This window comes from Phyllostomus hastatus, unplaced genomic scaffold (assembly GCF_019186645.2).
Source record: "Phyllostomus hastatus isolate PE091 unplaced genomic scaffold, TTU_PhHast_1.1 phas_scaffold_1674, whole genome shotgun sequence".
NCBI classification, from domain to species: Eukaryota; Metazoa; Chordata; class Mammalia; order Chiroptera; family Phyllostomidae; genus Phyllostomus; species Phyllostomus hastatus.
The window spans coordinates 25,601,248-25,624,869 of record NW_025334011.1 but is presented as its reverse complement, the minus strand read 5'-3'; the positions used below and the strand labels follow the sequence as shown (position 1 = coordinate 25,624,869).

Genomic DNA, 23,622 nt, shown 5'->3' with positions numbered 1-23,622 from the left:
GAGTCAAATGTTAGCATGGCAAACACAGTATCAGTGGTTTAATAAAAGGCATGTTAGGCAGTCTATCAGTATGCAGTGTTTTTTAGTGCTAATTGTCTGAGTGTCACTTTCGTGTTCACAGTAGCACCTGTCTTGTTGGGTACTCAGGGATCAGTGGGATGATTTGTGTTAAAATCCCCAGCACTGGGTCAGCACTAGTCCTCCTCTGCTGTTCTATGAAAGTTCGACCTCTGTGCTCAACTGTCACCACTACTCTCTGCAATGCTTTTGCTCCATGGAGGAAGAGTAAGTTACTAATCCCTCAAAACCCATTGATCACAGGTAAAGTCATTTCCTGATCCTGCCATGTAAACCACTGATTTGGCTTTAATGACCTGAGCACACTTTGAGGACCACATTAAGGTTGTCACTCAAAGCTGTACTCACCATCAAAGTCCTGAAGTAAAAGTTGCTTAGCTCATCCAAGCTGCTTTTCCTTATTGAATGGCTGGTCTTAGCTTATGCTTCATAGCTTCCTAAATCTTGTCCAACAAGCAGCAGTGGCCTTAGGGAGCCCCAGGCCCAGAACTAGCAGCAGCCAGCTTAGATTCACAGGTTGGCTCTGGCTAGAAAACAAGTAGCAGCCATCTCAGATTGCTTTATACCTCAGGCAAGGTGGCCCCAGGCCAAACATGTAGGGGCTGACCTTGGCCTGCACCACCCTGGAAACCCCAGGGCCAGCACATCCATGGACAGATAGAGAACATGTCTGAGTACCAGCACCCCGCTCCTGCACAGCTGATCCTCCACTGGGGGGCGGAGTTGGTGGTAAGTGGTCACAACCTATCCTTGGAGCTGACTACCCTAGGTAATTGCCTCCCATTCATCTGGAAACAGCAACCAAGACTCAACTACAAGAGGAGGGTATACTCAGCCCACAGAAAGGGCACACCTCTAGTACTGGCACACATTCTGGCACACATTCCAGCTTGGGTGATAGTGGAGGCTATGCCACTGGGACCTACAGGACACCTCCTACATTAGGCCATATTACCAATACACAGAGTCAAAGCAGCTCTACCTAATACATAGAAACACACACAAGGAGGCTGCTGTAGTGAGGAGACACAGAAACATAGCCCACATGAAGAACAAGTGAACTCTCCAGAAAAAAAGCGAAACAAAGTGGAAATAAGCAATCTATCAGATGCAGAGTTCAAAACACAGGTTATAAGGATGCACAGGGATCTTAGTGAAGACATCAACAGTGTAAAAAAGATCAAGTTCACAGTGCTAGATACATGTTTCCTACCATTCTAATCTTCATTTGCAAGATGGAATTTTATCGTAGGTGATAAATACTGTCACTGTTTTCCTTGAAGTGACAGACTTGTTCAGTTTCGAGAGACTGTCCAGTGTGCAAGCCCCAGGAATCAATTGCACAAGTGCTTTTTTCTTGAGACAATGATCCCACTTTATTATGTGGTAGAAGTGCTTTGTATGTTTCATTTTTTATTTTGTCATACCAAATATTTAAAGACTCTGTACTCAAGGGTGGAGATTTGGTAAAATTGTACTCTATCAAGACAAGAAAAACTGGCCTGTGTATTTTCCTGCAAGTGCATGGTGCTGAGGAGCACAGTGACCACTGCCACACAAATAATGTACCGAGCCTTCATTCATGCTCAGATTCCAGTGGTTTTCCTCACCATTGCTTTAGTGCCGTTAGTGCAAGTGTGTGCCAGTTGAAAAGAAGCACATAACATGTTATTAGTGTTACTATGAAAATGAATTTGACCTTGGCAGAATCCCTGAAAAAGTCTAAGAACCCTCAGAAGTCCATGAACTTCATTTTGAGAATTGTTATTCCAAGTTTAAGATTTTGTCAGGTGTGTTGAATGAAACAGACATGAAAGTAAAAGATATCATAGTCATAGATCACACCATGGACTGTGACCTGGACAGTCCTTTTACTTTCTATCTGCTCTTTCTGAGAGGACACCGTATGTGTTTTTCAACTTATTTATTTGAGACATGACAATTATCTGCTACATACATAAAAGGAGCAATTTATGATGTTGAAATAACATTTTGGGAGTGGAGAACTGTGGCTTGGAATGCTGGACAGTACAAAGGATTTAAAGGACCAGAGTTCTACTCCTGCCTCTGTTACACACTAGGTTTACTAAATTCTGAGCATGTCACCTGACCTTTCTAATCCTCAGGATTCTCACCTCTATGATAGGGTGAATATTATGTGTTTCTATCTTTCTCAGGGTAGTTTTGATATTCAGGTGATACTAACAGCTTCTTCATCTTGACGTCTCCTAGTGTGCTTGGTGTGTGGTGGATGTTTATAAGTTAATGAATTAACTTAAAAAAATTTAATTATGAAAATTTTAAACATACACAAAAACCTGAATTGTATAAGGAGACCCTGTCTACCCCTAATACATTTGTAACTCTAGAAAATCAGAATGTTCTCATATAAACAAAATGACACCCAACAAAATTAAACTTAGGTTCTTAATGTCATGATACAGTCCTTTCACATTCGGTTATGTCCAATTTAATTGAAATACAGACATATGTAATGTGTTTACAGTTTCTTTGCTCACATCAGATCCACACAAAGTGCAGTCATTGCATTTGCTTATTGTGACTCTAGGTTTCTTTTAATTGAGAACATTTTTATTCCCCCAGCTTCACCCCTTGCCTTGCCTTTGCAAGGGGATGCCATTGCCTTGTTGGAGAAACTGGGGCTAGTTTTGTAAAATTTTCCAGTGTTTGTTTCTTTGTGGCGTTATTTAGCTTATTCCTCTATTTCCTGTGCTTCTGATAAACTGGAAGTTAGACCTAAGTGTTTGATTCGATTCATAGTTACCTTTTGGTAAGCATGCTGTATCGACAGTGCTGTGTACTTCCTACATGTCTCATAGGAGGTACATGATGTTTTCTTGCTGCCTGGCTTGATCAGTGGGTTCAAGTACGGGCAGCGTGGTCTTCCCATTGCTCGCCATGAACCTCTCCAGTAATGGTCCTAGCATCCATCGGCGGTCATTGCCCGAGTGAACGAACTTCGGACCCTGAGGTACTAAATACCTGAGTAGGGGTGGTATTGATGTACTATTATAATTACTACTAATAAGGTAGGGCACTATCTTTGAGCAAAATCATCAATGAAATAACAGCTGTAGGTAGTAACAAGCCTCCAAATTAGGGACTATAGATTTAACAGCCAGGAGAATTTTATTTATGGTATAGAAAGAACTTTTTCACCCCATCACAGTAGACTTAGAGCTTGTCTCTTAACATCAAGTCATATTAAAACAAATGCCTTTAAACTGTCTTTAGTTTGTTTTGTTTATCTTCACCTGAAGACATATTTTCATTGCTTTTGAGAGAGGAAGGGAGAGAGGGTTTAGAGAGAGAGGAAGGGAGGCAGAAAGAGAGGGAGAGGAACATTGATGTGAGAGAGAAACATTGATTGGTTGCCTCTTGTACAACTCAACCAGGAATCAAACCCATGGCCTTTTGGTTTTGGGAAGTACACCCAACCAATTGAGCCACACCTCTTTTTAATGAAAAGACTCTCGGAAACCTTCTATGTCTAGATTACTTTGAGACTTGATTGATACAACTTTCAGAATTAATAAAATGCAGTTAACTGATACAGTAAGATTCCAGATGATGGACAGAACGAGGCGCACTCTTGGAACTCTGTTGATAGTGAGATTTAAGATGTTAGCGGTAAATACCGTAATTTTTGTTTCATTACTTCTGTTAGAAATAAATAAATAAAGCATTCTGTTTTATATGGTTCATAATAAATCCATTTTTACAGATTATCATTGAACTCAAATGTTGGGAAATTAAATCAAAACAGTGTGCGCATTTGGAAAATATCGTTGGTTACTTTTATTTGCTGTTGGATTTGCCTGTTAAAATGATACTGCAAGAAGATGTACAATACTTCAAATTTAGACTAGGGATCAAGGACAGGTGGCATGCTCAGGAAATCAATATACTCTCTAAGGAACCAAAAATACTTTGCCAATTTCTTGAAAAAATGAAGGATTGTTTTCAAGTTCTTGACTAAGGGACATGAAATTTTATTCAAGGATATATTATTAACGTCTTTCATTCTTCAATAGGAAAATAAAAAATATTTCAAGCGTAGTGAACTTGCAAAAAAAGAAGAGGAAGCATATTTTGAAAGATGTGGCTATAAGGTATGAATTCCTGCTTTTATCTTAAATTGTCTATTTCTGAGTTTAAATTTGTACACCTGTTGTTAAAGTGACAAAATTATTGATCTCTGTTCAATTTATCAATGTTATACATTAGCCTATAAGTGAGAAGCCATCTGGAGAGGTATGAGTTCTGGTTTTCATTTTTTTTTCTTTTTTAACTTGAATTCAGGAAAATGCATGCATGACTTTTGGCTTGGAATGGTTTGGCCTTCTGTGGACAGCATGAATTGGCTTGAGATCAAAGCTTGATTTTTTTTTAATTAAATATTAGATCTGATGCTCCCTCATTTTCATTTCCCCACTGCTCCTCTCCTCACCTCTCCCAATAAAAGTCTATTTTTAAAGGGCTAAAACATTTTATTCCTTCAACAACAATGGTATTAGCAGTGGTATTTTCCCTGATTCCTTTTGAATGTTTAAGCCAACGCTTTTCTGTTTCCATTGTTAACAGTCCCTTTTGGCTCTAAGTACCCCTGCCTGAATGAAGTATAGCACCATATAACATTTATATGCTTTTTTGTAATAAGAAACCACATTTCAAATATTGCCCAGTCTCTTGGATAAAAAATGTAATATTGAAATATTTGTTAGAAACCAATGAGTTGTCTGGAAGACTGTATTTTAGAAGCATGACTCAAGGTATCTTGGAGATTACCTGGTTGAATAACGTACTGGGTTTTTTATTGGGAGGGGTTAATGGTTATGAGGTGAAGTTATAGTTAAATTATTTTAAAAAGACTATCTATTTTAGTAATTTCCTTAATCAAATTTCAGAGACTCTCTGAAATACTTATGCCAAATCATAAATGTGAAGTCAACTTTTTGCTTGTGAAACACCAATTTAAAACAATCCCCTTGTGCATGTCATGTTGAAAGTTGTGGCAATAAATTACCTGGCATAGCATTTCTAGAGGGAAGCATGTGTGATGCAAATGGTTTGTGTATGCATTTGGCTTTATTTTGTAGTGTTGGGCAAGGACAGGTTTGAAAAATTTCATTATATTTCTGATAGGTTTCTAAAATATGAAAGTTTATGTTGGTATTTTGATATTTTCCATGAATATATTGATTTCATTTACTTCTAATTTAGGAGATTAGAATATGTTTTGTGTAAGTAACCATCGAATAGATATTTGGAAAGAAGAATTCTCATGTTTTGCTTGCCCAATATTGTCTAACTTCCAACTTGATTTGGAGTAAGAATTACCCTGGGTTTAGTCTGCTGACTTGTTGCTTTCCCAAATCTTTAAATTTGAGCCTTTCAACTTTTTCATAAGGTAGGAAAACACTTTTTTAAAATGGTGGCATTTTTGCTTTGCGTAGGTTGCTTCAGTGATGTGGCGGCACTTTCTTGCTTATATATTGGAAAGTCCTGGAACAAAACAATTACCGTAAAGGTATTGCTTGTCATGTTGAATCCAGCTGCCAGTCAGTAACTAAGAGTACTTTTCATCCTAAGATTTTTGGAGAAATAACCTGTTTTTATGCTTAAAAAGAAAGCACAGTTTACTCTTTCTAAAACATTTTTAATAGTTCCTTCTTGGTAGTAATGGAAATACAGCCTGTATTGCTTTTCATTTCTTTCTGGAAACAAGTTCCCATTTTTAAGGTTTGATGCTGATTTTGTTTGTAAAAATAGGAAAGATAGTTTTTTTTAATCTCAGTTTTCTTTGCACTATTAATACTGATAACACTATTAAAATATAGAGCCCTAAGTTATGTAATTTTAAGCCTTTCTTAGTTGAATGTGAGTTTTTCTTTAAGGTTGATCTTTTATATTTTTTTGATCTTTTGGCATTTTAGATTTGTCTTTTGGTCACTTGGGAAACCATGCTTCAATATCGTTTTACAGAGCACACAGTGGGGCTTATAAATTGCTGAACTTGATTTTCCCAAACTGTGACTTGGATGGCAGAGTCAAGGAAATATGTTGAGATATTTTTCTCTGCTGGTTCATAACAACAAGTATGTCCACACTTTTCTTTGTGTGGTGGTAGTAGAGAGGCACTGTTTTTCATTATTTTCTCACAAGGATCATAGCTCCATTTGTGGGCAAGGGCCACATAACATTGGAAATTCTTCTACATGTCCAACAGTGATTTCTGTGCACTTGGAGTGTACCTTTCAAAAATGAGGGGAGGAAAAGCTGGATCTTGAGGCTTCACTGGTTTCTGTTGGAAAGCAGTTCTGTTCTTTGACCTTCACTTTGAACCCAGAGCAAGGAGCAGACAACCCTGTAAGATGATTTTCTGAAATAGGAGAAGCAGGTTGATTGTTTTTCGAGAAGAGAATAAAATTCCTTAGAGTTGAGGGAGAAAGAGAGTCTAAATTTCAGCTCTTGTAAGGTTCTGATTTTGGAGACTATTATACTTATGTCACTCTTCTGTAGCAAGAATGCTGTCTCCAATGTGCATGCTTTCTATTTATGCTGAATTGAATTGGACAAGTTTGATAAGCTCTTAAAAGCTGCTCATTTATTATGAGCTCTTTCCTTGAAGGAATGTTTAGAAGACCTTGAATATTTAAAACATATTTAAATTTTGTGAACAGCTAAGCTAATAGAATGATAAATATTAACTATGTTTTAAAAGCTGAATTTCATTTATTTTTTTGCCATTATAGATACAGCCAAAAGAGGAGGACCAGAAACCATCAACTTCATCAAATCCAGTATTAGAACTTGAACTGGCAGAGGAAAAGTTACCCATGACTCTTTCTAGGCAAGAGGTAAGCTTATGTAGAGTGTTCTGTGAAAAAAAGAAAACTCTACACAGCCTTTGCATTTATCTCTAGTTCTATCCAGTAGTTTTGTGTGAATATGTCCCATAGAAGGTGACTTACGGAACTCAGTTATTGTGCAGCTAGCCAGCTTTCTTCATGAAGTTCTAAATTATCTCTGCTTTTCTTGATACAGTTATATTAAACTTTTAAAAGTATCTATCATTCTAAACTTTAACAACTAAGCAGATTGATTTAAATGTATATATTCTAAATTATGTTTGTCTGAGTTATTTTAAATAATGTACTAGTTTGTAACTTATTTTCTCTTAATATATCTTTCTAAGGCAAAATGCAGAGCATTTTAAAAACCAATTCTTTATTGATGGTCATTCAGATTGCTTCAGTCTTTCCCTATTATAAATCATTCTAAGAGGAGTAACCTATAGACATGATTCATGCATAATAATGTTAATGTATGATTATTTCCATTGGAATTTTTCTGCAAGTATGATTTCTGGAGGGTATGCATGAAAAATTTAAGTCTATACATTTCTAAGACTTTTTATATATACATACTAGAGGGCTGTATATCAGTTATACTGGTTTATATTCCCATCTATTATGTGTTTGCCCATGTTCTGGTCATTATTAGCTATTATTTTCTTTCTTTTTTTTTTTAAGATTTTATTTATTTATTTTTAGAGAGAGAGAGAGGAAGGGAAGGAGAAAGAGAGGGAAAGAAACATCAATGTGTAGTTGCCTCTTGCTCAATCCCCACTGGGGACCTGGTCTGCAACCCAGGCATGTGCCCTGACTGGGGATCACACCTATGACTCTTTGGTTCACAGGCCTGCACTCAATCCACTGAGCTACACCAACTAGGGCAGCTATTATTTTCTTAAAATTTTTTTTATAAGATATTTATATGAGCCCTGGCTGGGAGACTCAGTTCGCTGGAGCATCATCCTGTATACCAGAAAGGTTTGATTCCCAGTCAGGGTTAGATCCCTGCTTGGGGTGTGTGTGGGAGGCAACTGATTGATGTCTGTCTGTCTCTCTGTCTCGGTCTTTCTCTGTCTCTCAAATCAATAAAAACCAATCAATTAGTATAAAAGAAAATCAATAAACATATCCTCGGATGAGGATACTTATGTGATACAAAGGATTCAAACTATTCAGAAGTTACAAAACAAAAATGAGCTTTGGACAAAAGGAAGCTCTCAGAGGAAAGGATAGAGGACTCTGGAAGCTGTCTTGTGAAATTAGAGGAAGATATTTTGAATACTGAGCCTGAAGAGAGGAATATTAGAGACTTTTAAATCATCCATCGACAGCTCTACTTTTAAAAGAATTTTTTTTTAAAGATGTTATTTATTTATTTTTAAAGTGGGAAGGGAGGAAGAAAGAGAGAAACATCAATGTGCGGTTGCTGAGGGTCATGGCCTGCAACCCAGGCATGTACCCTGACTGGGAATCAAACCTGCGACACTTTGGTTCGCAGCCTGCACTCAATAAAAGAATTTTTTAAATATATTTTATTGATTATGCTATTACAGCTGTCATATTTTTCCCTCCCCTTTATTACTTTCCACTCTCTGTACCCCCCACTCTTACCAGCATTCATTCCCCTATCTTAGTTTATGTCCATGGTGCGTGCACGCGCGCGCACACACACACACACACACATACACACATACATATACATATATGTATATATTCCCAGTCAGGGTTAGATCCCTGGTTGGGGTGTATGTGGGAGGCAACAGGAGCTTTGACCTGTTCTTTCACTTGGGCCATATTTGTCTTGGTGCACCTGTTATGTTGTAAGGGGCGCAGTCTTAGGTATTCGCCAGAGCAGGGCAACCCACATTGCTGCATTGTGGTGCTGTCTGTGGGGGAGAGGTCTGAGAGGGAACAATGCCACTTGCTCAGCTTTTGGCCTACTTTCAGTCACTTCATTTGCTACCCACAAGCAAATTGGGCCCTTTTGGCGTTGATTCCCAGGTGGGTGGGTTTATGTACATTCTAGGACCCTGTGGGTTTCTCCAGCAATTTCTCCTGCGAAGCTGGGAGTTCTCCTGCCACCTCAACCCCCACAGTTTTTTACAGCCAGAGCTTTTGTGGCTTTATTTCCCTGTGCTGGGACCCTGGGTTGTGAGGTCTGTCTCGCTCCCCAGTTGTTCCTCCCAGCTTATCTGTGCAAATTTGAGATTGCGTGGGTTCACCATCCACCAACTTGCCTGCCCCAGTTGGGCAGCCATTGCCTCCTGCATCTGGTACTCCAGCCACCGCCTTGCTGTGAATCCTCTCCACCCCAGCTGCCCGCCTCTACCTCTCCTGCCAGTCTCTGGATGAATGTTTCTTCATTAATTCCTTGGTTGTCAGACTTCCATACAGTTGGGTTTTCTGACAGTTCTGGTTATTTTTTGTTTTTACATTTGTTGTTTTCCTTCTTTTGATTGTGCGAGGAGGCATAGTGTATCTTATTATGCTTTCAAATTTGTTATTGTCCTTTTTTTGGTTATACAAGGAAGGGAAGTGTATCTGCCTACGCCTGATCGTGGCCATAAGTCTTCCAGCTCCAGTTTTGAAAAGAAATTGAGTATTATCTGTGCTTTCATAAAGTAGAGCTAAGATAATGGGGTAGAAATTTAAGAGAGGCAGATTTTAATTTCTTTTGAGAAGTAAAACATATCCAAAAATCGGGTGTGCTGTTTCATGAAGAAATGTGTAATTCCTGTCACTTGTCAGACGGGGACCTGACAGAGATGTTTTTGAGGTCATTTCTGCATTGATTAGAGAAAGCAATTGACCCCTTAAGTTTCTTTTTAATACAAGTTTCAGTTAATCCATTGTGAGCCCTACTTACAGTTTCTTATTGTGTTCCCAGCTTGGTACCTAGAAAAAAAAATTGGATCTACTTTTAATTAAAGTTTTTGTATCTCTTTTTCATGAAATGTAGTGTGTACATGGTATATAAAACACATATGTTCAATATAATGGATAATTTTAAAACAAATACTCAAAAACCATCACCCAAGTCAAGAAATTGAGTATCGTCAGCACCTCAAAAGCCTTGCACGTGCCGCATCTTGATTGTACTCACTTTCTCTTCTGAGGGACAAGTATTTGGTTTGAATGTAGTATTGCAACTGACCGTGGCTATGGCCATTGAGTCATCAGCTGGCTCCAAACTGGATTTTCATTCTCTATATAAATATCATCACTGGCTCTCATCTTACTATTTTTCTTATCTATTCTACTACATAGATTGGTACCTTTTGGAAACATCCAAAGGGCCTACAACCATTAGGAGCATTGAAGGTGTGACAATGAGTTAGTATGTTTGTTGATGGAAAATTAAAGGAAAAACAAACAGAACTTTTTCTTGACAATTTCAAAATAAGTGTTTGGTCACCTAAAATAGGAATTACTATTTCTGATAACATAAGGAATTACTACTGTGTGTCTGTGTTTTTTTTAAATAGGTTATCAGGAGGCTGAGAGAAAGAGGAGAACCAATCAGACTGTTTGGAGAAACTGATTATGATGCTTTTCAACGTTTAAGAAAAATAGAGATCCTCACACCAGAAGTTAACAAGGTAAGAGGACAGAACAAAGCTAGAATATCACTGTGGCACATAAACTAGAACAGTATGAAGTCCGATGGAGTTTGACCAATTGTATCATTGTAAGGAAAAATGGAAAAAGTTCCCAGATTACTTACTGCTGGTGATGTAATTTTTTTCCTCAATTTTTAAAAAAATTAATTAAAAAAATTTTAAAAGCCCATATCATAAGCAACTTAAGCATATCTTTGACAACTATGTGTAAGTTTCTAACCACTACCTTGGTGAAGATACAGAGCATTTTCATCATTTAAGAAAGTTCCTTAGTGCCCCTTCTTGTCCCACCTGTATTCTTCTTTTTCCTCTTCTGAGCAACCACGTTTTTAAATTCTGTTGCCATTGATTCATTTTACTAGTTCTCCTTTTACTTATAGATGAAGTCATAGTGTCTGGCTTGTTTTGAATAGCATGTTTTTTAGATTCACCCATGGTATTGCAGATGTCAGTAGCTGATGGTATTCAGTCATATGAATGTACCACCATGTTTTCAACCTTCTGCCATTGTGAACAAAACTGCCTTGGACATTCTTACACAAAATGTTGTTTGAACTTACGTTCTTTCTCTCGGGTAAATACCTGAGAGTGGACTTGCTGAATAGTAAGAGTGAATGTATGCTTAACTTTTTAAGAAATGCCAAATATTTCCAGATGGCATCAGCATTTGTTAATGTTAGTCATTTAAGTTTTAACCATTTTCTTGTATGTGTAATAGTGTGTCATTGTGCTTCTGTTCGCATTTTCCAGGTAACAAAAGACCGTAAACATTTTTATTGTGGACTTATTGGCTATATTTTTCTCTGTGTAGCGTGTGTTTAAGTCTTCATGTTTTAATTGGGTTGTTTGTCTTTTTATTTTTGAATTGTAGGAGTTCATATATTCTAAATATAAGTCCTTTGTGAAATACACACAAATATACTTTGTGACTATTTTCTCCTGGTCTGTGCCTTACTGATTCTCTCATTGGTGTCTTTTGTGCTGGGGGGCGGGGTGGTGAATTTTAAATTTTGATGAAGTCTACTTTATCAGGATTTGGTTTTATTGTTCTCGCTTTCAGTGTTTTGCCCAAGAAATCTTTTCAGATCCTAACTAAGGTCTTGAAGAGATATGCTTGTGTATTTTCTTCTGAAAGCTAGTAAGTTTTAGCTTTTCATTTAGGGCTCTGGTATTGTTCTGTAGTTCAGCTTATGGTTTGTTTTGGCAGCTATTCGTCAGGCTCTTGAAAAGAGTATGTTTTATGCTTTGTACAAATGTCATTTACAATAGTGTTGTTCGGATATCCTGTGGCCTTATTTACTTAGCCACTTGTTCTAGCATTTACTTGGACACAGGTGTGGGTATCTATGGCTATGTAACAAACCACCCAAAACTTAGTAGCCTAAAACAATTTATTATTTTAAACTCTTTTCAGTCATCCATGACTGTACCAGATCATTCTGAAATCTAGTAAGATAACTTATTGTTACCTCTCACAGTTCTGTGGTTTGACTGAGCTAAGCTGGGCAGTGTTTGGCTTAGGATCTTGGAGTCAAGTGAATGGCTAAGGTCATCTGAAAGCTTCGCTGGACCAGTCTTCGAGTTTAGTGTAATAATACCTTGAAGGTTCATTCACGTTGTAGCATGTGTCAGATTTTCCCTTTTTTTTTTAAGGCTGAATGTATTCGATTGTATGTACAAACTGCAATTCCTTCACCCTAGATGGACATCTGGGTTGTTCCTACCCTTTGTCTATTGTGAATAAAGTTGATGAGCATGGGTGTACAAATACCTGTTTTAGCCCCTCTCACTTTTGCATGTCTATCCAGAAGTGAAATTGCTGAATCATTTACTCTGTGTTTAACTTCTTCCCCCAAAGCATAAATGAATTTAAAAAATTTTTCTTTGTTTATATAATGAATATAACATACTAATATGTTATATATTAATTATAATGTAGTTAATATAAACAACAGTTTGTTTTTCTTTATTTTTAGTCCTTTGAAACTCTTTCTTAACCTAAATTCTTGGAAAGAGCTAGAGGTTTTTACAGTGCTTCATTTTACCAACATTTATTTCTCTTCTATATCCTAAGTCACTTTCTTTATTAAAAGATAAAGTAAAATGCTGTTAACTGATGTTTTTATCTTATTTAATTTTTTATTACTCATGCTTTATTACATTAAAAATCTTCTATCTTCTAATATTAACTGACTCCACCTTGCTGTATTCTAATCTTGTACAAGCCTGTGTCAGATAATACATGCTTTCTTATTTGTACGCGTTTTTAAAAACTTAGGTATAATTGACATGTAACATTATATTAGTTTCAGTTGTACATCATAATTTATTTGTATATATTGCAAAATGATCACTGAAAATAGTTAACACCCCTTACCATATATAGTTATGAAATGTTTTTCTTGTGATGAGAACTTTTAAGTGTTGCTCTCTTAGCACCTTTTGAATATGCAATGCAAAAATATAGTCACCATGAGGAACATCACATCCTCATGTGTTACTTTTTATAACTGGGACAGTCTGTTTTAAGTTGATAGTAACTTAAGTTTGAACACATTCTAAAGTTCTACATTTTTACTTTACCTGTCCAGGTTTTATGTTTTTTAAAAAAAAGATTTTCTTGATTATGCTATTATAGTTATCTGAATTTTTCCCCTTTACCCCCTTATTCCCAGTACCCCTCATTCCTTCGGGCAATCTCCCCACTAAGTACATGTCCATGGGTCATGCACATATGTTCTTTAGCTTCTCCATTTCCTAAACTGTACTTTACATCCCCATGGCTATTCTGTAGCTATCAATTTGTACTTCTTAATCCCTGCACCTTTCCCCCCATTGTCCCTCTTCCCCCTCTCAAATGATAACACTCCAAATGTTCTCCATATCTGTGATCTGTTTCTTTTCTGCTTGTTTGCTTTGTTGTTTTTTAGATTCAGTTGTTGATAGTTGTGAATTTATTGCCATTTTAATGTTCATAGTTTTGATCTTCTTTTTGTTCGATAAGTGCCTTTATTGTTTGCAGGCTGGCACTCAGTCCACTGAGTCACACCAGCCAGGGCTAGATAAGTCCTTTTAATATTTCATATAATAATGACTTGGTGATGATGAACTCCTTTAGCTTCACCTTGTATGGGAAGCAGTTTATCTGCCCTTCCATTCTAAATGATAGCTTTGCTGGATAGGGTAATCTTGGATGTAGGTCCTTGATATTCATCAGTGTGAATACTTCTTGCAGTTCTTTCTAGCCTGCAAAGTTTCTTTTGAGAAATCAGATGATGGTTATGGGAACTGCTTTATAGGTAACTCTCTGCTTTCTCTTGCTGCTTTGAAGATTCTCTCGTTATCTTTAACCTTTGGCATTTTCCTTATGATGTGTCTTGGTGTGGTCCTCTCTGGGTCCAACTTCTTTGGGACTCTCTCTGCTTCCTAGACTTGTATGTCTATTTCCTTCACCAAATCAGGGAAGTTTTCTTTCATTATTTTTTCAAATAAGTTTTCAGTTTCTTGCTCTTTCTTATCTCCTTTCGGCACCCCTGCAATTTGAATGTTGGTGCATTGAAGTTGTGCAAGAGGCTCCTCAGCCTATCTTCGTTTTTTAGATTCTTTTTTCTTCCTGCTGTTCTGATTGTATATTTTTTTCTTCCTTATGTTCCAGGTCATTGATTATTTTGTTGATTTCATCCCCTCCACTGTTAGTTCCCTGTCAGTTTTTCTTTATTTCACTTAGTGTAACCTTCATTTCTGCCTGGGTCTTTTTTATACTGTTGAAGTACCCAGTGAGTTCCTTCAGCATCCTAATAACCAGTGTTTTGAACTCTGCACTTGATAGATTGTTTATCTCCATTTTGTTTAGTTCTTTTTCTGCAGTTTTGTTTCTTTTTTTTTTAATTGGACCATATTTCTTTGTCTCCTCATTTTGGCAGCCTCCCTGTTTTTGTTGCTATGTATTAGATAGAACTGCTTTGACTTCCTGTCTTAATAGCATGGACTATTGTAGAAAAGCACACCAGTAAGGTGGGTGAAGTGGAGCCCTAGGTAATCACTAGGGGGGGACACTCCATGTGGACCAAGTTGATGGAGCCTCAGATACTGTGTCGTGCTCTTGGCTTTGTGTGGGGGAGGGCTCAGAGTGGTGACAGTGCTGCTCCCTGGCCTCTGGTGGTTTGTGTGGGAGGATGGTGTCTCCCGGCACTCGTCCTGATGCCAGACACTTCAGTTTCTCCCTGTATGCCACTGGTGCCCTTCCAGCTATTGACCTGGTACTGAAGGCCAGGGGGAGTGAGTCTGCATAAGTTTTAAGTACTTTGTGGGTCTTTTAAAAAGAGACTCCTGCCCTGGCTGGTGTGGCTCACTGGATTGAGTGCTGGACAGTGAACCAAAGATTCCTAGTCAGAGCACATGCCTGGGTTGTAGAACAGGTCCCCACTAGGGGGCACTCAAGAGGCAACCACACATTGAAAAACACATTGATGTTTTTCTCCCTTTGTTTCTCACTCCCTTCTCTTTAAAAACAAAGAAATACAATCATTTTTTAAAAAAAGGGACTCCTGAGAATCCCACAGTTTCTTCTGCTGCCCCAGCCGTCACTGCTTTTTATAGCCAGAAGTTACGGGGGCATATCTTCCTGTCTCTGGAACCCTGGGCTGGGTGGTCTGGTGTTGAGCTGCTATCCTCTTGATTTTTATCCACCACATGTGGGTGTGGGACTACCCGTTCCATGTCTGTTAATCCTCCCCACACATCTGTGCAACTCCACCCCTCCTATCTGTCTGGATGAATGGGGTTTCTTGGTTGTCTGACTTCCATACAGACTGATTTTCTGACGATTTTGGGTTGATACTTGTTTTGTAATTTAGTTGTAATTATTGCTGTGGTTGTGTGAGGAGGTGAACCATGTGCACCTATGCCTCCATCTTGACCAGAAGTCTCATGTTTTTGATGTCACATTTTACATCTTTTTCTCTTCTGTATCCCTTAACTAATTATTGTAGTTATAATTGTTTTTACTACTTTTGTCTTAACCTCTATACTAGCTCTATGCATGATTAATTCACTACCTTTACTCTATATGTACCTTTAACAGTGAGATTTCTACTTTTTATAGTTTTCTTCCTTTAACATTTCTTTAGTGGTGGTGAACTCTAGCTTTTGATTGTCTGGAAAACTCTATCTTTCCTTCAATTCTGAATGATAACATTGCCAGGTAGAGTATTGCTGGTTGGAAGCTTTTTTCTTTTAGTACTTTGAATATATTGTGCCACTCCCTTCTGGCCTGCAACATTCCTACATGTGGTTTCATTGTACAATATGTAACAAGTTGTTTTTTTCCTGCTTCTTTAAAGAATTTCTCCTTGTCTTTAACTTTGCATATTTTAATTATAACATATCTCGGTATGGTACATTTAACTTACTGAGGTATTGCCAACAGTTTTCCAGTGCAGCTCCACCATTTTACATTCCCAGCAATGCACAAGGGTTCCATTTCTCCATATCCTATTCACCAGTTGTTATTTTCTGGGTTTTTGTTTTGTTTTGTTTTGTTTTGTTTTGCAAATAGCCATCCTTGTGTGTGAACTGATATTTCATTGTGGATTGGATTTCTTGTGTATATTTACTCTTGATGTTGAGCATCTTTTCATTTGCTTATTGGCCATTTGCATGTCCCATTCTGTTCAAGTCCTTTGCCCATTTGGAATCATGTGGGTGGATTTTTATGTATTCTGGATATCAGCCTTTATCAGATACGTGATTCGCAAGCATTTTCTCCCTTTCCATGGGTTATCTTTTCACTCTGTTGATAGTGTCTTTGATGCATAAAAGTTTTTCATTTTGATGAAGTTCAACTTACCCGTTTTTTCTTGTTGTTGCCTGTGCTTGTGATGGTCTATGCAAGAAATCATTCCCAAGTCCAATGTCATGAAGCTTTTCCCCTGTGCTTTCTTCTAAGAGTTTTATCATTTTAGTCTTATGTTTAGGCCTTTGATCCCTATGGAGTTAATTTTTGTATATGGTGTAAGGTAAGGATCCAGCTTAAGGCTTCCATTTTCATTGTCACAAACGATGTGAATGCTGTGTGGAATTTGCTGGTGTTAAAAACGTATTGATAGCCTAGGATATAGAGAGACACTGATTTTATACAATGGACATTGCTGAATGTTTGGGAATTCAGAATAGTCTTCAGGTGGTTCTCCACGGCAAGTACAGCTGGGAGGTGGCAAGTGCAGTGTTTACCTACTCCGCCATCTTGACTGGTTGTTTGAGATGAATGATACATATGATTTGTGAAAAATCAAGTGTAATATGTGTGACATTTTATACTAGGTGTAACTTTTCACCTTTCTCAGGGATTGAGAAATGATCTGAAAGCAGCGTTGGATAAGATTGATCAGCAATACCTCAATGAACTTGTGGGTGGTCAGGAACCTGGAGAGGAGGACACACAGAATGATTTGAAAGTTCATGAAGAAAACACCACAATAGAAGAGTTAGAGGTAATCTCTACACCCACCGTACCTCATTCCCCATCACACCTCTCATTCCCTGCAGCAAATGGTTGAGTTCATGAGATAGCTCAGTGCAGAGCACACTGCTCTTTGATCATTACTAAGGCCCTTCTATCATTTCATGCTTTCATTTATTAACTCCCTTCTTTCTCATTGTCCACTCACATTCATTCCCCTACTTCCTGCCTTCAAAAGTAGTCATTCCAATATATTTGATATGCATTGTTTTGTTTGTTGGTGGACTTCTAAAACTAATAGTGTTTTGGGAGTCTGAGTTTTGATTTCCATAAATGGTGTTCTGTGAAATTCTTTCTGCTTTGACTTCTCCTTTTTATACTTTGAACTGTGTGTTTAATATCCATCCTTGATGCCTGTGTACATCTAAACCTTTGCTTTTAACTGCTAAGTAATACTTCATACCCTGTGGTATTCACTGCTGTTTACTTTTGTTCTCCCGTAATAATGGGCAACTAGGTGGCTCCCAGCCCCCTATCACCACAAACAGCTCTGTGGACTCAGAAGTGGGATTGCTGGGTTTACATATATTTAACTTAGACGTCTAAGTACAGTCAAACCTCAGTTCTCGAACATGTTGGTTCTTGAAAATTTTGGTTCTTGAATAAGTTGTTCACAAAATAAATGTCTCGGTTGTCTAATAAAACTTCGGGTCTCAGTTCTCTACCTGATGACCCTTTCAAGCTGATACCTGTATGATTGATCAGTCATGCTTCTCTCAGGCAACAGAAAAAGGAGATTTGCTTGTCAGGCGGATCACTTCTCAAACAGTTTTATGGAGGGAATTAAGTTCGAGAACCAGGTTCAGCTGTACCACTAAGCTGCTCTCCAGATGGCTGTGCCAGTCTGCACCCCACCAGCAGGGTGTGTCTCCCAGCCCTACTCTCTTTCAGCACTGGGCACTCCTGTGCTTTCTAATTTGTTGTCAGTGTGTTGAATGTGAAGTGATACATGTAATCTCAGTTAAAGAACAATGCTGTATTATCCAAATGTCTAGCTCAAGCAAATGATATTGCTTAGTTTAAAGCTCTTAATATTAATACAATGTAAAGTGTTAGTTTTTCTTTTTCTTTCAATCCTTGCTCTTGCACATATTGATATCATCATCAAGGAGGATGTCCTGTTAATTGTACCCCAATTACCTGTCTATGGGCTGTACATTATATTAGAATAATTGGTGTGTGCAACCATCTCTAGGTTTTCTTTTTTCCCCTAACAGCTTTATTGAGAAATCCACCTATCCTACAATTTACCAATTTAAAGTGTACAATTCAGTGGTCTTTTTATAATCATGGGGTGGTACAATTATCATCTCACTCCAATTTTAGAACAACTGTTCCCCTGAGACAAAATCTCCTGTGCATTAACAGTCACTCCCCTTACCTTCTCTTCTGTTTTGATTCATAAAATATAACATGCTTTCACAGTTTAAATGGCAAGTTAATGTTTTTTAAAAAAAGTTATCTAGAGATTCCATCAGGTTTTTAAATAACAGTTGGACAGTCTATGTAATAAAGAGCCACGTTTAGACTGGTGTTGATAACGTATCTATTCAGTTGTTGCTCTTCACTCATGAGCAGGAGCATTATTTTTCCTCAGGCTTTGGGAGAATCTTTAGGAAAAGGTGATGATCATAAAGACATGGACATCATTACCAAATTCCTTAAGGTATGTACTTTTAAGTTTAAAAAGGTGGACATTTTTATGGTTAATAATTGTTTTTATAGTTTTGCATTGTCAAGAGTTAAAGACTGGGAAGGGAAAGGTCAATAAACATTTCTGATGTGCACTATTTATGAATTTGCTATTCATTTGGATATAGAGGTTAATCAAAGACATATTTAAGTTTCTCTGGCACTTTTTAAAAAGCTGGCTTATTAACATAAACACAAAGAATAGGATTACAGCAGTGGATAGAACACGAATTATGGGGAGCTCTACATTTTTTTGAAGCACTCGAGGAAGGACTACAATGAGGGGAGAGTTCTAGAAGCTTTTGTGGGAGGCAATGACAGTAAAGAAAGGAAGGAGGGAAGAAGACATTGGCAGTGAAAAGAGCAAACACATGAGTAACCTTTCAGAGACTGTTCATTTTCTCAGTTACTCACACAGCTCTTTATTCTTGCTGTGATATGCTCATTCTATCTTCCTTCTCAGCATACTGTCTTTAGTAGTTTAGCATTTATTAAAAAATATTTCGTGTTCAGTCCTGCAAAGTGAAAGGTTGCCGGTTTGATTCCCAGTCAGGGCACACGTCCGGGTCCCTATTTTGGGTGTCTCTTACAGTCAAGTGATTGATGTTCCTTTCTTACATCAGTGTTTCTCTGCTCCTCTTTCTGCCTTCTTTCCCTCTCACTAAAGTAAATAAGAACTTTTTTTTTTAAAGATTCTGAATCTATTGAGGAAGTGATATGGAACTAGATAGGGCGTGAAACTCTTTATTATGAACTGGGATTTTAGAGTGACAGCGCCTTCTTATATAGGATTGCACAGGAAGGCCAGTAGTTGGGTGTGTTCTCTGCAGCCAGTGCTGTCACCTGCCTCTGGAAGGGTGCTCATCGCACTGGTCAACCCAGTGGGTACTGCAGTCGTTTTCCGGGGTTGGTTGAGGGAGAGTATGGGTCATAGGTTCTTTTTTATTCTATTCTGTTCTCTTTTATGGGAATTTTTAGTTAAATTATTGTCTCTATTGCAAAAGTAGAAAGTCCACATAGTACGACATCGTACTTGGGGGATTTATTAACTATCGCAGGCAAATGGTGCTATGGCTGATAATCTAGGTGGGGCAAATTTGATGTGATAGAAATGTAAGTAAAAGTTTATTTCTGTCAAATACTTATTCATGTATTTGGGTAATTCTTTTGGGGGGAAACGGATTATCTTTGAACTAGGAATATATATATAGAACAGGGAGGTTTATGAATTCCCAAAGGTGCTACTTTAAAACATATGTGACAGAATCAGCAGATATAGTTCGTTAATTATTAGTGGATGATAATGTAATCAGTCAAGAAATTTTCTGTAAGGATGGTACTACACTGCTTTGTGCATTAGCGAACTTTTAAACCTGTTCAACCACTGGGTGGCGCTGCAGTCTAAATTTATCCATTTTTCCCACAGTTCCTTCTTGGTGTTTGGGCTAAAGAACTGAATGCCAGAGAAGACTACGTGAAGCGCAGTGTGCAGGGTAAACTGAACAGTGCTACACAGAAACAGACCGAGTCTTATCTCAGACCCCTTTTCAGAAAGTTACGGAAAAGGGTAAGGAATCTCAAAAAATGATTTTCTTAGTTGATTTTTTAAAAATAGCATACAGCCCCAATCGGTGTGGCTCAGTTGTTTGGGCATCATCCTGCAAAATGAAGTTCAGTTCGATTCCAGGTCTGGGCATGTGCCTGGTTTGCAGGTTCAGTCCCTGGTGTGTGTGAGAGGCAACCAGTCAATATTCTTGTCCCTCCCTTTCTACTTCCCTTTCCTTTCTCTAAGAAGAAATGAAGCCTTTTTAAAAAAAATCTTAATTGTATTTATTTACATTACATTTTAGTCCCCATATACACCCCTTCCCCCAGCAGTCACCGCACTGTTGTCCATGTCCACGAGTCCTTTTTCTTTTTTTGTTCAATTTCTCTACCCCCTAAAATCTTCCTCAAATAGCTGTCATCTTGCCCTCCATCTATGAATCTGTCTGCATTTTCCTTGTTAGTTCAGTTTGTTGACTAGATTCCTCATATGAGTGAAATCATATGGCATTTGTCTTTCTCTGACTGGCTCATTTCACTTAGCACAATGTTCTCCGGGTCCATCCATACTGTTGCAAAGAAAACGTTTTCTTTTTTACACCCGAATAGTATTTCATTGTGTAAATATCCCATAGTTGTTTTATCATCTGTTAATGGACACTTTATGTCCATTAATGGGCTGCTTCCATATCTTGGTGATTATAAATAATGCTGCAGTGAACATGGGGTGATTATGTTCTTTTGAATTAGTGTTTTGGGTTCCTTTGGATATATTCCCGGAAGTGGGATTGCTGGGTCAAAAGGCAGATCCGTTTTTAATTTTTGAGGTATCTCCATACTACTTTCTACCGTGGCTGAACCAGTCTGCATTCCTAGCAACAGGGCAAAAGTATTCCCCTTTCTCCACATCCTTACCAGCACTTGTTGATTTATTGATGATAGCCATTCTGACAGGTGTGGGGTGCTATCTCATTATGGTTTTAATTTGCATTTCTCTCATGAGTGACGTTGAGCATCTTTTCATATGTCTGTTAGCCATCCATATGTCCTTGTTGGAGAAGTGTCTATTCAGGTCTTTCGCTTGTTTTTTAACTGGGTTGTTTAATTGAACAGATATATAGAGAAAAATGAGACTAGACCACCTTCTTACACTACACACAAGAATAAATTCAAAATGAATCAAAGATTTAAATGTTAGACCCGAAACCATAGAAATCCTGGAAGAAAACATAAGCAACCAAATCTCAGACATTGCTCACAGCAATTTTTTATTGGATATGTCTTCCCAGGCAAGGGAAACAAAAGAAAAAATAAATGAGTCTACATCAAACTAACTAAAAAGTTTTTGCACAGCAACAGAATAAAAAGATAACTCACAGAATGGGAGAACATATTTGTTGAGACATCTGATAAGGAGTTAATATTCAAAATTTACAAAGTACTTAAATTCAACACCAAAAAAAACCCAATTAAGAAATAAAATAAAAAAAATAGAACATATGAAATTAGAATAAATTCACTCTGAAACTACACACAATAGCTTCCAAAATTAATTTTGCTCTTTTTTCTTTTCCAGAATCTTCCTGCTGATATTAAAGAATCCATAACAGATATTATTAAATTCATGTTGCAGAGAGAATATGTGAAGGTACATTGCCATGCTGTGCGTTGGAATTGTGGTTCTGAGCATGCATATCTAGGTTGTGCACATACTATGTTCATTTCGTGAGGGAATGTTTATCACATAGGAGATTTAAGAATAAATGTAAAATTAATTATTTTTAAAAAAAAACACCTTTTATTTTCTTAATGTATTGCCACCTTAATTTTGGGCATTTTATATTAAATTTTCAGACCACACTGTATTTTTTAGTCCTTTTTAAGGCAGATACAAAGATTCTTCAGATCACGTACTATATATGGGCAAGGTGCATTTCGTGCCTGGGAATGAGTTTCAAAATTTGCAGATTGTTGGTTATAGCTCAGGACAAATTTTTCCACAGAAACAACGTTGTACAGATACAAATACGTACTACTCCTAGCTAAAGGGTTGTACTAGTGATAGAGTGGAATCTGACCGCCCTTTATACTTGTTTCTATGAGAATGTGTTCCATGTCAGCCCGCCAGCGCTCATCTCTCCCATTTCAGGACCGCAGCAGTAGCAGGCCCCTTGTTGGGGAAGACTTGCTGCTTGCCCCCTCCTGAATGGGCCCTGGGAGGCGGTGGCGTGGGGGAAGGGCTCAGGTGCCCAAGCGCAGCCGGGGTCGAGTTTAGAAAGGGGAGCATGGAGGGCTGTCAGTTGGTGGAGCGGAAGGAGAAGGGCCTGGTGCACCAGTGGTGGAGACGGGAAATGGGATGTAGCTTGGTGGGCCGTAAGCCGAGGGTGAGGAGCGGGGCTTCTGCTGGCTGTGCCTCCCGAGAGAGTGGCAGTGGAGAGTTCCCGTGTGGCGTGTGGCAGTTCCCCGTGCAGCAGTTCCCGGTCAGTGGACAGGGCTCCGACAGCACGGCGGCGGCAGGAATGCCATTGCTTCTTCCTGGGCTCTGCGTGTCTGTGCTCAGAAGGGGCCGCTGGCCTTCCTGGGTGACTGGGTGGTCTCCTTGATCAGAGCCTCAGGCTGATGAGGCTGAAGTATTGTTTTTACTCCCTCTGTATGGGAGCCAGTTAGTTTTATCAAAGAAAGTGCTTCTGTTTTATGGCTATTAATTGTATTCTTGGACAGTTTCTGTTAGTTGCATGCTGCTTACCAAGGACAGCATTGGAATGGATGGGTAAGGCCACCATCACTACAAAAGAACTCAGGTCACCTGCCTTTACTCTTGTTACATTTCTCATTCTCATATATGAGAAGCAGGTGAAGGTTTATGATATATAAACTGCACAAAGAACCAAGAAACTTTAATAACCTATTTGACAGTTTTCTTTGGAAATTTAAGAATCTAAATATTGGAAACTTGATCAGTTAATATCTAGTGTTCAAGTTACACACATGGGGATCAGTGATAAAAATATGTATACAGCCCAAGTGGAATGAGTGCCAGCCGGCAAACCAAGGTGTTACCAGTTTGATTCCCAGTCAGGGCATGTGCCTGGGTTTCAGGCCAGGTCCCCAATAGGGAGCGCTTGAGAGGTAACCACACATTCAATGTGTTTCTCTCTTTTTCTCCTTCCCTTCCCCATTTTAAAAGTAAAATAAATAATTTTTTTTAAAAAGTGTATAAGCCCTTTAAAAATTAAGTTTTAAAAAAATTCAGTACAGCAAATTCAAATTTATCTTTAGGGATGAAATG

General features: G+C 38.1%; 1 protein-coding gene across 4 annotated transcripts in view; it reads left to right on the top strand.

Annotated features, from left to right (window-relative positions):
* The window catches only part of LOC123831270 (pre-mRNA-splicing factor 18), a 46,030-nt gene that overhangs the window by 5,075 nt on the left and 17,333 nt on the right, over window positions 1-23,622 (top strand). For 2 of the 4 annotated variants that reach the window (XM_045858095.1, XM_045858093.1), the window contains exons 2-9: window positions 4,134-4,211; window positions 4,327-4,353; window positions 6,855-6,959; window positions 10,442-10,555; window positions 16,921-17,067; window positions 18,694-18,762; window positions 20,215-20,355; window positions 21,910-21,981. In XM_045858095.1, the coding sequence (XP_045714051.1) occupies window positions 4,134-4,211; window positions 4,327-4,353; window positions 6,855-6,959; window positions 10,442-10,555; window positions 16,921-17,067; window positions 18,694-18,762; window positions 20,215-20,355; window positions 21,910-21,981 (753 nt within the window). The remainder of the gene's footprint in view (window positions 1-4,133; window positions 4,212-4,326; window positions 4,354-6,854; window positions 6,960-10,441; window positions 10,556-16,920; window positions 17,068-18,693; window positions 18,763-20,214; window positions 20,356-21,909; window positions 21,982-23,622) is intronic. The other 2 variants (XM_045858096.1, XM_045858094.1) reach the window with 1 other exon arrangement.